This window comes from Pinus tabuliformis, chromosome 7, assembly GCF_031772625.1.
Source record: "Pinus tabuliformis cultivar Carrire ecotype Pingquan chromosome 7, CPIR1, whole genome shotgun sequence".
In the NCBI taxonomy this organism is placed as follows: Eukaryota; Viridiplantae; Streptophyta; class Pinopsida; order Pinales; family Pinaceae; genus Pinus; species Pinus tabuliformis.
Genome location: NC_142293.1, coordinates 1,969,255,622 through 1,969,270,433, shown reverse-complemented (window position 1 = coordinate 1,969,270,433; position 14,812 = coordinate 1,969,255,622). Strand labels below are relative to the sequence as shown.

The window sequence follows — 14,812 nt, the reverse complement described above, 5'->3', positions numbered from 1 at the left end:
TGTGGGCTGATGTGATCTGGGCCGATGCGATCCCTTGCTTTTCTTCATATATGAAAATACATGAAGAATTTTGCAAAACATGAGAAATTCGCCTTTGGCGGATTTGAAAATATATATATTTCACTTCTCGGACCCATTCGGGTCTGGGCTTCATCTCTATTGGCGCTCGCCTAAGGCCTCCTCTATATTTCATTTATACACAAAAATGCACCAAATACACTGAAAATGGCTTGCGCGCGGACCTGAAAATATATCAAAAATCATTTATAATCGCCATCGGGTCCGACCCATCGGGTTGCAAGCATGCCTTAAATGAAAGCCCCACCCCTTTTGTTTTGCCGATAGAGAAAAGCCGATGTGATGTGAGCCGTTGATCTTTGCACGCGATTAACGACCATGATCGAATCGCTATATCGCAATCGCAATGCCACCGCCGATACCTCCGATGCTCCGATCGCGATCACTGATGGAAGTGTTCCGAGCATATTTGTAAATCCTCCTCTGCGACCTGCCGATCCAATCATCGGCGATCGCTGATCGGCGGTGTTCCGCGTTGCTACCACTGCTTGCCTGTGCCAATTGTGACCCGCCGATGTGATTTGGACCGTTGATCGGCCAGATCCAACGGCTGTCACGCATTGAACTATTAAGCCTGTGATTTGGTATTTATTAGGGTTTTGAAGTGTTTTAGGCCTCTCGATAGTGTATTTCTACCCTCCCAAGGGTTCTTCTCTTACGATAGCTTTGATCGGTGGAAGGCCTTTAATCAAAGCTTGAATACTTTAACAGCATGCATGGATCCTTTGGCATGAACTACGTGTTTTTGTAGACTTTGAGAGTGTTTTGAATCCATTTTATATCCTTTGGTATAGCAGAACTAACACTGGTTCCTTCTGGGGATGAGATCCTCCTTGTGAGGTCTCAAGAACCTACAGATCAATGTCTTTCCAGCAACAAACAAATTAGCCAAAATTCATAGTGTTCCATTGGGCATGGAGTCTACTACACCTATACTAAAAACTGGTAAAAGCACAATATTTACAGCTTTTAAGGCCAAAGACCTTAAATCACATAAGTTTTCAAAAACCGCCCATTAACTCGGCCATCAAAAATTGTCTCTCCTCCCATACTTTTAAGTATGAAGGTGTTGTTCCCTTGAATCTGTGAAATAATGAAAGGGCCTGTCTAGAGAGCATCGAATTTACCATGATTGCATTTATTTTCTTTAAATGCATCCCATTTCAGAACCAAATCCCCAACCTGCAAATTATTTCTTTTTGCCTTCTTGTCAAAGACTTCCTTGATCTTTTTCTGATGTGTTGTAACTTTTTCAACCAATTGCTCTCTAATCTGATACAACTCTGTTAAATCAGTGATTCTGTTTTCCACATCATCTTCTTCATCCTGTGCTGTTTGGAGCAACTTTCCTATAGGGAGGGTAAGTTGAATTGGAAAAATAGCATCAGTACCATATACCAGCTTGAAGGGAGAACTGCCTGTAGATTTCTTGATGGTCACCCTGTCCGCCCAAAGTGCATACTTGAGCTTGGCATCCCAATTCTTTTTATTATCCTCTAACAGCTTCTTAATTATCCTGATCAGACTTTTATTAGAGGATTCTGCTAGACCATTCCCTTGAGGGTAATAGGAGGTGGAATGAACAAGTTTAATGCCCATTGAATCACACATTTCCACCAACTCTTTTGCCCTGAAGGCTGCTGCATTATCTGTTATTAGCTTATGTGGGCAACCAAATCTGCTGAAAATGTTTTCTGTTAAAAACTTCATGACCACATTATGATCAACCTTCCTTGTAGGAATTGCTTCAATCCATTTTGTAAAATAATCAGTGGCAACTAATATCCACCTGTGCTGGCCACTGGAGTGTGGGTTGATTTCACCAATGAAATCCAAGCCCCACTGCTGAAAATGTCCTTTTGCAATTATTGGTTTTAGGGGCAGGGATTTTAACTGTTGCTTGCCTTCAAATCTTTGGAATTTATCACAAGATTTAACAAAAATAAATGCATCAGAAATAAAGAGGGCCAATAATACCCAGCTCTGAGAATCTTATGGGTTGTATTTCTCCAATAATGATGTCCTCCACACATGCTGTTATGGAATTGCTGCATAACCTCTATTGACTGTTCTTTGTCCAGGCACCTTAAAAGCACTCCAGATGGATCCCTCCAATAGAGCAAGCTATTATTGATGCAATATTTCGTTGCCTTGAGCTTTAAAGTTCTTGCTTGACTTTGAGAAAATTATGAAGGGACTTCTAGCTTTAGAAGGAAATTAATTATAGCAACATACCAGCTACATGAAGCTAGATTCTCTGCCACTGACTGTTCTCTCTGTGATTCAGCTGTTTCATCTTCTTCTGTTTGACCATTTTCTGCCATAGTGAACGAGAAATCGATGTCCAAAGACCTGCAATTATCTTCAGCCAATAACTTGGCAAGCCCCTGACCTCTTACCAGCTTGGTGGGCTTCAGCTCTATGTTAAATTCTATCATTTTTTCAATCCATTTCGCTCTTCTTCCATCAGCATCAGCTTGAGTTAAGACATCCTTTATTGCGGCAGAAGGCACGTATGCAACTATCTTGGAATGCAAGATGTACACTCGGAAAGCTTTCAAATATTTGATAAGAGAATATGCTTGCTTTTCAATGATATCATACCTTAGTTCAGCATCCCTCAAATTCTTGCTGAAAAGGGCCACTGGATGCTCTGAACCTTCTTCATCTTGCTGCAACAGAACATCTGCAATGGTATCCTTAGAAGCAAATGAAAACAGGTGAAACTCCTTGCTATATTCAGGACTTATTAATGTGGGAGCTTCCACAATAGCCTTCTTAATTGACTCGAAAGACTTTCTTTCTACATCAGTCCACTTTACCTCTGTTCCTTTTTTCAACATGAAGGTTATGTGCTTGACTAGCTCTGCGAAATTCAGAATGAACCTCCTTACAAAGTTAATTTTGCCCAGAAAAGACTGTATGTCTTTCTTTGATCTTGGGAGAGTCAAAGCCTGAATTTCTTTGACTCTTTCTGGGTCAATTTGAACACCTGCAACAGACACTACATGTCCCAACAGTTTGCCTTCTTCCAAAGCAAATTGGGATTTTTTGCGATTGACTGAAATTCCAAACCTCCTGCACTTCAAAACAAGGATAATTTTAGGGGCAAATGTTCGCCCTTTGGCAAAATTAAGGGGTTTTAAATTTTTAGTGGGCGAATATTTTGTATCATAGTACATTTTTACAAATCACCTCAAATAGCCCACCTTATTTTAAGGGAGAGGGTAAAAAAGGTGAATTTAGCCCTTGAAAATAGGAGTTACAACTTTCCATTCGCCAATTTCCAAGAATAGGTTTTATTTAAGTGAATCCATTCGCCCATTTTCAAGAATAGGTTTTATTTAAGTGAATCCTATGGGCCAAAGGCCCAAATACCATATTTATAAAAAAGTTATGGTAAATTAATAAAAATATAAATAAATGAGAGGTATGGTAAATAAATAAAACATTTTTTATATTTACTCCATAAATCACCTTATATACATGCAAGGGTGTAAACAAATAAAAATATAAATAAAGTGGAGGTAGGGTAAATAAATAAAAAGTCCTTTTATACTTACTCAAAAGGTATGGTAAATAAATAAAAATATAAATAAACTAGACGTATGGTAAATAAATAAAACCTCTTTTTATATTTAGTCCATAACCCTCGTTCTATTTATGAAGGCTCAAGAAAGAGATTTTATTTAAGTGAATCCTATGGGCCAAATACCATATTTGTAAAAGAGGTATGGTAAATTAATAAAAATATAAATAAATGAGAGGTATGGTAAACAAATAAAACATTTTTTTATATTTACTCCATAAATCACCTTATATTTAAGGACATTTAAAAAATGCGTTATATTTAAGTGAAACCTATGGAAAAAATACTATGGGACAAATACCACGGACTACATTGTTATTAATACCATGCAAAAAACATTATTATTAATAAAAATAAAAATGGCACATTGTATTGACCCATGGTATTCACCAAAATGGCACATGGTATTGACCCATGGTATTCACCTGGAATGCAACCTATTCAAATGGGGGAATTAAACCAGCATAGATCCATCTTTACTTTGGATCTACTAACCCCCGAGAGGTATCAAATATCGTGATATGCAAACTAGCATAGAGTGAAAAAATATTTGATCCCTCTCGGGGCTTGGTTAAAATAAAAAATAAAATAAAAATCAACTATTAATTTTATTATTTTTTATAAATTACTAATAGTAATTTTTAAGCTCCAGGTGTATGATAACCCATGGTATTAACCCATGGTAATACCATGGTATTCATGTGAGCATAGACTATTTAAAGGGGAAATTCTATCATCTTAGATCCATCTTAATTCTGGGTCTACCAAGTTCTCAGAAGGATAAATAGATTTCATCCCCCTAAGAGTGGTAGATGTGGAGTTAAGATGGATATATGTTGGTTTTTATGATAATGAAGATATTAAATAAACTTAGGAAATCATATTGTAAAAACATATTAAGGTGAATGGTTAAAGCATAGACATTGGACAAGTGTATTTGTATACTTCTGTTTTAAATTGAAAAAAATCCAGGGTTAAAAGGAATGAATTGATTGCACTAGTCATCCTTCTATAACTTTCCAACATATGCTGGAGTAAACAGATTGTAATTTGGGTAATTTTTCTAACTGCAAATAGGAACATACTTGTGTATTGGCAAGGTGGTTATGAGGTCCCTAGAAGTGATGAATTTGAATTTTTCTTGGTTTTATATATAGTATTAATTTTTTTCTCATGCTTTCTGTGAATGACACGGGTGAATTGTATCCTACATCCACTAGGTTATTGATATGTAATTTCGGTAATTTTGATTTCAAAAGATATTTAAAAAAAATGCAATGATTTCATTCGTGTATTCAATAAACACCGAGATTTTATAATTGAGTAAAATATTCGCCATGCCTGGTGAGAGATTCGCCAAAAAATTATATATACATATTATATTATTGATAAAATCGCCTTCCATTTTTCCTATATACCATGGAGATTCGTCCATTTATTATATATAAAAATTTAGGGGGGGTTCTTAAAATTTTCCCTGCTTCAAAAACACTTTTTTCAAATGTTGTAAATGATCATGATGGCTGCTAGAATAAACTATTATGTCATCAAGATAGATTAGCACAAATTTGTCCTTCTCTCGCATAAAAGCTATATCCATAGCTCTCTGAAAGGTGGCTCCAGCATTCATCAGCCCAAACGACATTTTGGCATACATGAACGTGCCCCAAGGAGTGGTAAATGCAGTCTTTTCTTGATCATCTGGGTGCACAGCAATTTGATTAAAGCCTGAAAATCCATCTATAAAAGACATTACTTTGGCACCTGAGACTTGTTGCAACAAATGCTCCATTTTTGGCAGAGGATAATTATCCTTTTTGGAACATTTATTTAGATTCCTGAAATCAACACACAGTTTGATTTCTCCATTCTTCTTCCTCACAACAACTAGATTGGCCACCCATTTAGAATATCTGAGAGGCATTATAATCTTAGCAGGCAGCAACTTTTTAATTTCTTTCTCAAGCTGAGGAAGGAGCATAGGGTTCATTGGTTTCAGCTTCTGTTTGAAAGGAACAATGTCTTTTTCAAGCGGAATTTTATGTTGAATTATATTCTTGTCATATGTTCTTAGATCATTGTACTCCCAAGCGAACACATCAGCAAATTGCCTCATTAACTTGTAGTATTCGGCATTCTGATCAGCAGATAGATTAGTAGACAGATTTATAAATTTGGGCTGACCTGGACTTCCTATATCATGCTTACAAACTGCAGATTGATCTTCTTTTTGGGCAGCTTTGTAAGGCACATCATTGTGATCAAACAATCTCTCAAGAGGAATTAGACCCTTAGGAATGTGGTTACTAGGAGGCTGGACTATGCTATTCTTACCAATCTTATTTGTAAACTGGGACTTGGGATCTTCTACCAAAGCATCATTATTTTGGTCAAATTTGCATTTCAGAGAACTCATCAATGACTTGAAGGAATCTATTTAACTCATCATTGTCATCAAAAACCTTCCAATGGTGGACATTATCAAGCAAGGAGGGTCTATACTTCATTTGTATCTCATAAACTAGTTTGGGAGGCGATGGAGGGATGAACAAACTAGCTGAAACAGCAAGGGAATCAACAAGCTGATTTTGGGCTCTAGGAATGTATGAAATGCAGAAAAAATTAAAGCACTCTTTAACTCTTCATACCTCATCTCTGTATGCTCTCAGCCTTGGATGCTTTGCTTGGAATGTTTTATTTACTTGCTGAATTATCAGATCAACATCTCCAAATACCTTCAGCTTTTTTATTCCCCTGTCTTTGGCTGCATGAAGGCCCAACAGCAGTGCTTCATATTCTGCTATGTTGTTTGTCACCTGAAAAACCAGCTTTAGAGACAATTCAACTCTTTCTTGTTGTGGAGATACTAGCACCACCCCTGCTCCTGCAGTCTCCTTGGTACATGCTCCATCAAAGAAAATCTCCCAAATCTAACTTCGTATATCATGCTCAACCTGAGCTGTTGGTTTCCTGATCTGCAATGCGACCTTCTGAGATTCTTCTATTTGGAGAATGCATGCTCCAAAATTAGTGTCCACTGCATATATGGGATGTTTTGTAGGATTCTTCTCATCACTAATGATATATGCCAGTTGTGCTTCTCTATATAACCTCCTGCTTTCTCCTCCAAACACTGGGACAGTTTCATAAGATAGATCATTCTGTAATGTCCCACGCAGTCTCTTAATCCACCCTCTAGACAACAACATACCAAACTTAGGAGGGACATCGGCCACCACTATATCCATCATCATACTCTTCATGGGTAGCTGGGTTAAGGTAATGGCCAGATCCTTAATTAATCCAAGGCATTTTACCTTGCTTGAATCAAAAGAGAAGAAATCATGATAGGGTCTAGTGATATCAAGGCCTAACTCTTCCATGACAGTTTTAGGCATTAGGTTGTGGCTGGCCCCTGTGTCTAGCAGGAAATTGTGGAGGATTTTATCATGGATAGTTAATGAAACATAGAAAGATGGAGAACTATTATCAGCAGGTTCAATCATGGGGCTAAGCACAATAGTAGGCTTGTCATCTTGCAAATTGACAAAGTCAATGGAGGTTTGTTTAGATTTTAGTTGAAGGGCTTTAAGGATGGATTTTCTGAATAATTCACTCTTCACCAACTCAGCCAGAGGCATAGCTATTTTCAATTTCTGAACTTCTGACTCAAAATTGAAAGAGGAGAATAATTTATCAGCAGTTTTTACCTCTTGAACATGGGTTTTGAGGGTGACAAGATCAGTTGCTGGTCTTCTTTGCCTGATATTCTGTGGCGCTGTTTGGGCAGCAGCTTCTTGTGCAACATTTTCTTTGGCATTCTTTGCATTGGATCTTAGATTATATTTTTGCTGCTGCTCACCAGATTGCAGAACAACACCACGGTCCCACCTCTGACTGTTTTGCTCTTGTAGCAGCGACTCTTCATACTCGGCCAATGTTAAAAATGCAGTGCTGCCTTTATCTTCCATGTAGTGAATTTCGTCCCCATATTCTTCAGATTTTTCCCCCTCCATGACTACATTTTGAAAGGGAGCCTTAACTTTATGATCTTCTTTCGTTTCTTCACCCCTTTGCATAATTTGTAACTGCTCATTTTCTTTTCTGAATGGGTTTGGATTTCTTGGAACAAATGTGTTTTGCTGCCTTGTTTTGCCTGAAGTCTACTCAACCTTTAGCTTAGAAATCTCAGTAGCCAATGACTCTATCATCTTAGTCATTTTGTCTAATTTAGGCTCTGAAGTTGAATGAGAAGAAGAAGAAGCCTCACCTCTCAGCCTTCTTCTATCAACTTGACTCTTTAACTTCTCTGCTGCCATAATATTGGATTCCACCTCCAGGGATGCTTCTTGCATATCACCCAGAGTAGCACATCTTCTTTCTCTCAAAAATAAGCAGAAATTGGGGTAAAAAGAATTGGCATATGTGATTTTGGCGGTGGTGGGGGTAGGCTTTACCTCAACTGGTATTTTACTATACATTTTATTAAATCTTTTATTGAAGTCAGGCAAAGACTCACCCTTTTCACTTTTCAAGTTTCCAAACTCAGTATGATAATACAACAAGTCCTTCTTATCTCCCCATTGCTTCAAAAATGCATCATCCAATGCTTAAATATATGTTATAGATCCTTGGGGTAATTCTCTAAACCACTTCCTAGCCTCTCCATCAAGGCTTTGGACAAAAACTCTCATCCATACATCATTCTCACTTATATCTAAATTATCAGCATAACTGTAAAAAGCTTCAATATGTTCTTTTGTTTTCACTCCCTTTGTTCCAGTAAATTTAGGCATATATTTTTTATATTCTCCCACATGCATAGGATTTAGAGGCACAGGCAATACCAAAGGTCCATATCTAGTAGCAACAATCCTCTCAATCCTAGTAGGTGCTTGCTGTCCTGCCATGTTTGAAATATGTGGAAGAATACTAGCAGATGGAGCAGTAGGAAATAATGCAATGGATGACAGAGATATTGGGATATTTTTGACAGTATGGGAAGCCTTCTTTGGATTAAGATTCAAAGGGGAACTAACTGCACAAGGGGCTGAACTAATCTCTGAAGGAATTTCTTTATTAACAGTGCTGGGCTCTAAGACTTCAAGGTGTAATTCTCTAGCTATGAATTCATCTTTCAGAGATAAATCAGAGTTTTTAGGCTTACCTGATCCTGATGCCCCTTTCTGTGATGATTTCTTCGATTTAACAATTCTTTCAGGGTCAAGCAACGATTCAGCTGGAGATTTCTGAGGATTTCTTTGAGTATGCCTCACAAACTGAGCCAGAACTTCAATGTGGAGTCGCCAAAGGATGGTCTTCCACCAATGGAGTCGCCAAACAGATGATTACAACGAATGTTTATGTTCAAACCTTGTCTGTCATCAAAGATTGAAACTATGTCGTTCTCCCAGGGAAGCTTGAGCTCCGATTCTTCTTTCCCCGGCAACGGCGCCAATTTATGTTATCACCCCAAGAAGCTCACCTAGGTTGTATTTCAGTGATGCTCAGGAACATTACAAATTCAACAATTATGTTGGATAAAATGATGGATGAATGGAAGATATGCTGCACATTCAAGCCAGATAACCACTCCTACTATGATTAACCCCAAACATGGGTGAAGACCCCAAACTACAAGGCTTTTAACCACCAACTACTCACAGTTTAAGGAAAAGGTGATGATGGAGAAGACTGATTACACCAGCAGATGCACAGGACCTTGTGATGGCCAGCCACAACTAGTTAGAAGATCTGTAAAACTATTATTTAATACACAGAGAGGATGACAGCTCTCTGGTATTTAAACAACAACAATCTACAAGCAATTTCAATGAGCCACTAAATTATAACATAGAGGTGGGATGACAGACCCTCTGATATTTAACATTTACAGCACATCAAATAAATGCAAAGCAGGCACAACCTGAAACATAGAAGAAGTGAAAAGTGAGCAGGTGACAACAAAAGAAGCTTGTATTAGTTGAAATCAAGACCAAAAGTTGCAGGTCTCATAGTATTTATAGTTTCCAGAAGTTAAAGGCTACAACAAAGCTCTCATTCATCAAACACTCATCAACCTGATTACATCTCTGTTCTGGGTATATATGGTGTCTCTTTACAAAATATCTCTGCTAACACATGCGTGGAGGAGCCAATAAATGTTCACCAACCACATTTACACTTAGAAATGGGCCTCTGATAGAAATCTTGTTGTGTTTGTAATGGATTTGACCTCCTAGTGCCCTACAGTCCTCCTTGGGCAAGTGGAGTGTGATATGGACAAAGTCCATGACTGATAAATGCTGATTAGTTCAAGGGACAACCTGTTTCTACTCAGCCATACTGCGAATTAAATGCAGCTACCTATTGCGCTGTACTGTTCCATGCCTGCTTTAAACAGCTCCGCTCCACTGAGAAATACCGCCCACCTTGCCATTTTTAAACATCAACGGTCAATACATGCATAACTTCTCTATCGGGTCGCCTTTCTAGTCGCAATTGTATATCAGAGCCAGCTTCTTTGCTTTTCTTTATATATTGACTTATGCTTAAAAAACATTGAAATCATGAGAAAATGGTTGTTGGCGGACTTGAGAATATATATGCAGTAAAGTGTCATAACCATCGGGTCCGGTTATCGCATCGCAAAGATGCATGAAAGAAAGGCCCTGACCCTTGGTGAAGCGTCGATGCGATATCCGCCGATCCAATGTGGGCTGATGCGATCCAAGCCGATGCGATCCCTTGCTTTTATTTATATATGAAAATACATGAAGAATGCTGCAAAACATGAGAAATTCGCCTTTGGCGAATTTGAAAATATATATATTTCACTTCTTGAACCCTTTCAGGTCCGGGCTTCTTCGCTATCGGCGCTCGCCTAAGGCCTCCTTTATATTTCGTTTATACACAAAAATGCGCCAAATACACTGAAAATGGCCTGCGCGCAGACTTGAAAATATATCAAAAATCATTTATAATCGCCATCGGGTATGACCCGTTGGGTCACAAGCATGCCTTAAATAAAAGCCCCGCCCCTTTGGTTTTGCCGATAGTGAAAAGCCAATGTGATGTGACCCGTTGATCCATGATCGAATCACTATATCACAATCACAATGCCACCGCCGATACCTCCGATGCTCTGATGCTCCAATCGCAATCGCTGATCGGAAGTTTTCCGGGCATATTTGTAAATCCTCCTCTGCGACCCGTCGATCCGATGATCGGCGATCATTGATCGGCAGTGTCCCGCGTCGCTACCACTGCTTGCCTGCGCCGATTGCGACCCGCCGATGTGATCTGGACCATTGATCAGCCAGATCCAACGGCTGTCGCACATTGAACTGTTAAGCCTGTGATTTGGTATTTCTCATGGTTTTGAAGTGTTTTAGGCCTCCCGATAGTGTATTTTGGCCCTCCCAAGGGTTCTTCTCTTGGGATAGCTTTGATCGGTGGAAGGCCTTTAATCAAAGGTTGAATACTTTAACAGCATGCATGGATCCTTTGGCATGAATTACGTGTTTTTGCAGACTTTGAGAGTGCTTTGAATCCATTTTATATCCTTTGGTATAGCAGAACTAACATGACTAATAACCCAACAGTTGAAATTAAAGGGGAGTGTTGAAATTGTAATTTAAACTGCTGCCCAGTTAAACAGTCGCGCATTTAATTCAGCAAAACCACCAGACTTCATCGAACCGCTTTTCTCCAAGCGGTGGTATTCTCTCAAACGCCCCCAATACTGTACGCTGTTTAATGCATGTCCGCAGGCATTTTTCAAAAGAGCCATTTTCCCGGAACGTAATGTCGTTTTGTTCAAGCAATAACCGTTCGATTAAAATGAAGGTTGTCCACCATCCGATTGAAACCAAGTTGTTGTACAGGTCTCTGCCATTGATGCATGAACCTTGTGTGGGGTAAAAATTTCATTTGACTATCGATTTGCCAGTAAAATAATTAATGCAATTTATTTCGCTTCGTAGATTGTTGGTAGAGTTTTAATTTTAATGTTTTTTAACTCACGAGAAGTATGGGCATAGTAAAAAATGCATTTGTTATGTTTTTAGTTTTAGTTGTTCATTGTAACATGTAATGTAAGGAAAAGGGAAGAACGCACAAAGTGCGAATGAATGTATGTTTTTTTTGGTTGAAATGTAATGTAATGGAAATGCAGCAGCATATGTAAGGAATTACATTTACAGCACTAAATGTAAGAAAGTTTTTTTTTACACAGCAGTGTAAAGAATGAAGGAACAAAGCAGTTAATTTTTATGAGACAGAGTAATTTTTTTTTGTGGTCTTGGAGAATCCCTCTGGCAGAGGAAGAAATTTGTAACTACAGTGGTTTGATTAATGAATACAAGTTTTTTTTTGTTCAAGTGTGAAATTCTGTTCTTCAGCAGAAAATAATTTTTTTTGCTTCCATGTGCAAAACAGAGCATCATTCTCTATTCATTATTTTGTTTTGGAATTTAGCAGAAAATTCCCAACAATTTGGAATCTACAGGTTCCATGAAAAATAGAAATAATTTTGAAGTTCATTGATCTGTTGTAGGGGGTTCTACCTGATGCAAGAGAAGTTGCAATTAAACAGCTGAATATAAATTCAAGGCAAAGAGACACTGAATTTCTGAATGAAGAAAATCTTATCAGTCATGTTCAGCGCAAGAATGTAGTGAAATTGCTTGCTTGTTCCGTTAAAGGCTTAGAGAGGCTACTAGTCTATGAATACCACCAGAACGGAAGTCTTGACACAATTCTATTCGGTAGCTTCTCTTTCTTTAACTACTTAATCCCTGCATGGAACCTGGATTTGTTCTAGCTTTTTAATATAGCTTGCCAACGTTTTTACTTCTTGTCATGCAATTATTCAAATAGACAAAATGCCATTTACTTGATTGGAGAGATGGGTATGAAATCATGGTTGGAACTGCAAGTGGGCTGGCCTATCTTCATGAAATATGAGATTCGGATCATCCATAGAGATATTAAAGCAAGAAATATTCTACTTGATAATAAATACAGACCCAAAATAGCAGACTTTGGTTTAGCCAAACTTTTCGGAGAAGATCAGAGCCACATTAGCACCAGAAGTGCAGGGACTCTGTAAGAATTCGCTTTACATTTATCTGTCTTGATGTCCCCAAATTTATTTTATTTAATAAATTGTAGGAAATGAACCAATTAAAATTTGCATATTTGAGAAAGCATCATTTGATTTTAAGAGTGTTAAGATAGGTTGATTTCATTGTGCAGTGGTTACATGGTGCCTGAGTATGCCTTATGCAGAGAAAGCAAATGTATTCAGTTTTGGAGTACTTGTTCTTGAGATTGTCAGCAGAAAAAAGAATCAGGGTTTGCTTCAACACATGGTGTTTCTCCTAGAAGCAGTATGGTTCATGTGGATCCCATCTTTATAGTACAAATTTCCTAAACGCCAATATTAGTGGATTCCTACTGACTAATGTTTTATGTTTTGTTAATGTTTGTCAATTACCAGACATGGAGACTATATAAGGATGAGAGAGCGTTGGAACTTATGGATCCCTCATTGGAGGGAAGTTATTTGTATGATGAAGCGATGAGAGTGATTAAAATTGGTCTTCTGTGCACTCAAGGAGCTGCATCATTGCAGCCTTAAATGTCCCGTGTGGTGTCGATGCTGACTAGCGAGCAAGAACATCTGTCTTCGACTATGAGGCCTATTTTCATAGCTATGGATAATGTGGCCAAATCTCACCAACTTCAACATCCTAGAGTTGTTGATCCTGAGAAAGCATCTAGCAGTACAACAATTTCTCTTGTTATCCATGGGCAATGAGTAGAGATATTACTCTTGTTATCCATAAATGAGATACCGGGATTTTCTCTTATGGGAAGAAAATATCCTCAAAAATAGGATATGGTAATGGGTAAATGGCCGCCACTCATATTTATCATATAAATCAAGCTGATTATTCTTTAATTTGTTTTTTTCCTTTTATATATATATATATATTTAGATGGAATATAGCTAAAAAATTTGTGGTCAAATTTTGATTTGTGTTGTTTAAATTGGTGTTTTTGTTTGAATATATAGATTTAGTACTCTCCAATTTTTTTGCATTTCAACTATGAAGAATTCACTCATCAAACTTGAATAGCTGTCAAATCCTAAAACAATTAAATCAGAAGATAAACAGAGAATTTTTTCAAAATATTACACTTGACTACTCTTAGCTAGACATAGTGGACAAATAATACACATTAGGTTTTTATATATCTTTTATTTTAATTTTTAATTTTTATAATATAAGAAAAATCTATTATAATTTAGTTGTTAAATTAATAGTGTGAAAATTGTTATTGATTTTTATTCAGAAATGCAGGCTAATTCATTCTAATTATTCCATAAAACTCACACTAAAAATTAACTTCTGCATTGCTTATAAAAAACCAATTTTCACTCCTGTCACATACTCTAAATATTAAACAATAATCCCATCAAAATAATCTATTATCTAAATAAAAACAATTTTTTTAAAACATACTTTACTGGACGATAACTAAGTTTTTGTTTACTCGACGACGACGACCCAAAAACACACAACCAGATCTTTACTTATTTCGTTTTGTATAAACAAATTCTTTTAATTAAGAAAATAATTTTAAATACTAACCCAAACACATGTTACTTTTATTTATCAGTATAAAGAGCATTTACTCATGCTATAATGTGTCACTCGTCATGATGTGCTACACCCTCAGCATTTAAACAATTTAATTTGTCTACTTCGAAATCGACTACATATTTCCTTTCAAAAATAAATTAATTCTTCCCAGGTTTATTCAATTCACCTCATCATCCATATGATGAAAGACTTTATAATTTTATAAAAATATGTTTATTCTCTCTTTATTTAAATCGTTAATTATGTCTTTTTAATTTTATTTATTCAATTCATCTCAACATTCGTATGATAAAAGACTGCTTATAATTTTATAAAAATATGTTTATTTTCTCTTCATTTAAATTGTTGATAATGTCTTTTTAATTATATGAAAATTGGATTGCTCTTTATTTGTGTTTTATAATATATAATGTTAATTATTGTTTATGTAAATGTAGAAAAAGATGAGTAGAGTGTGAGCTTGTTGAGCGTG

The 14,812-nt window shown here is 36.9% G+C and overlaps 1 protein-coding gene across 1 annotated transcript in view; it reads left to right on the top strand.

Moving 5' to 3' along the window:
• Positions 1-13,310, top strand: part of LOC149256358 (cysteine-rich receptor-like protein kinase 1) — a 58,933-nt gene extending 45,623 nt beyond the window's left edge. The window contains exons 3-5 of the mRNA XM_089455336.1: positions 12,225-12,435; positions 12,926-13,059; positions 13,170-13,310. Of these exons, the coding sequence (XP_089311462.1) occupies positions 12,225-12,435; positions 12,926-13,059; positions 13,170-13,310 (486 nt within the window). The remainder of the gene's footprint in view (positions 1-12,224; positions 12,436-12,925; positions 13,060-13,169) is intronic.
• Positions 13,311-14,812: the final 1,502 nt, after the last annotated feature.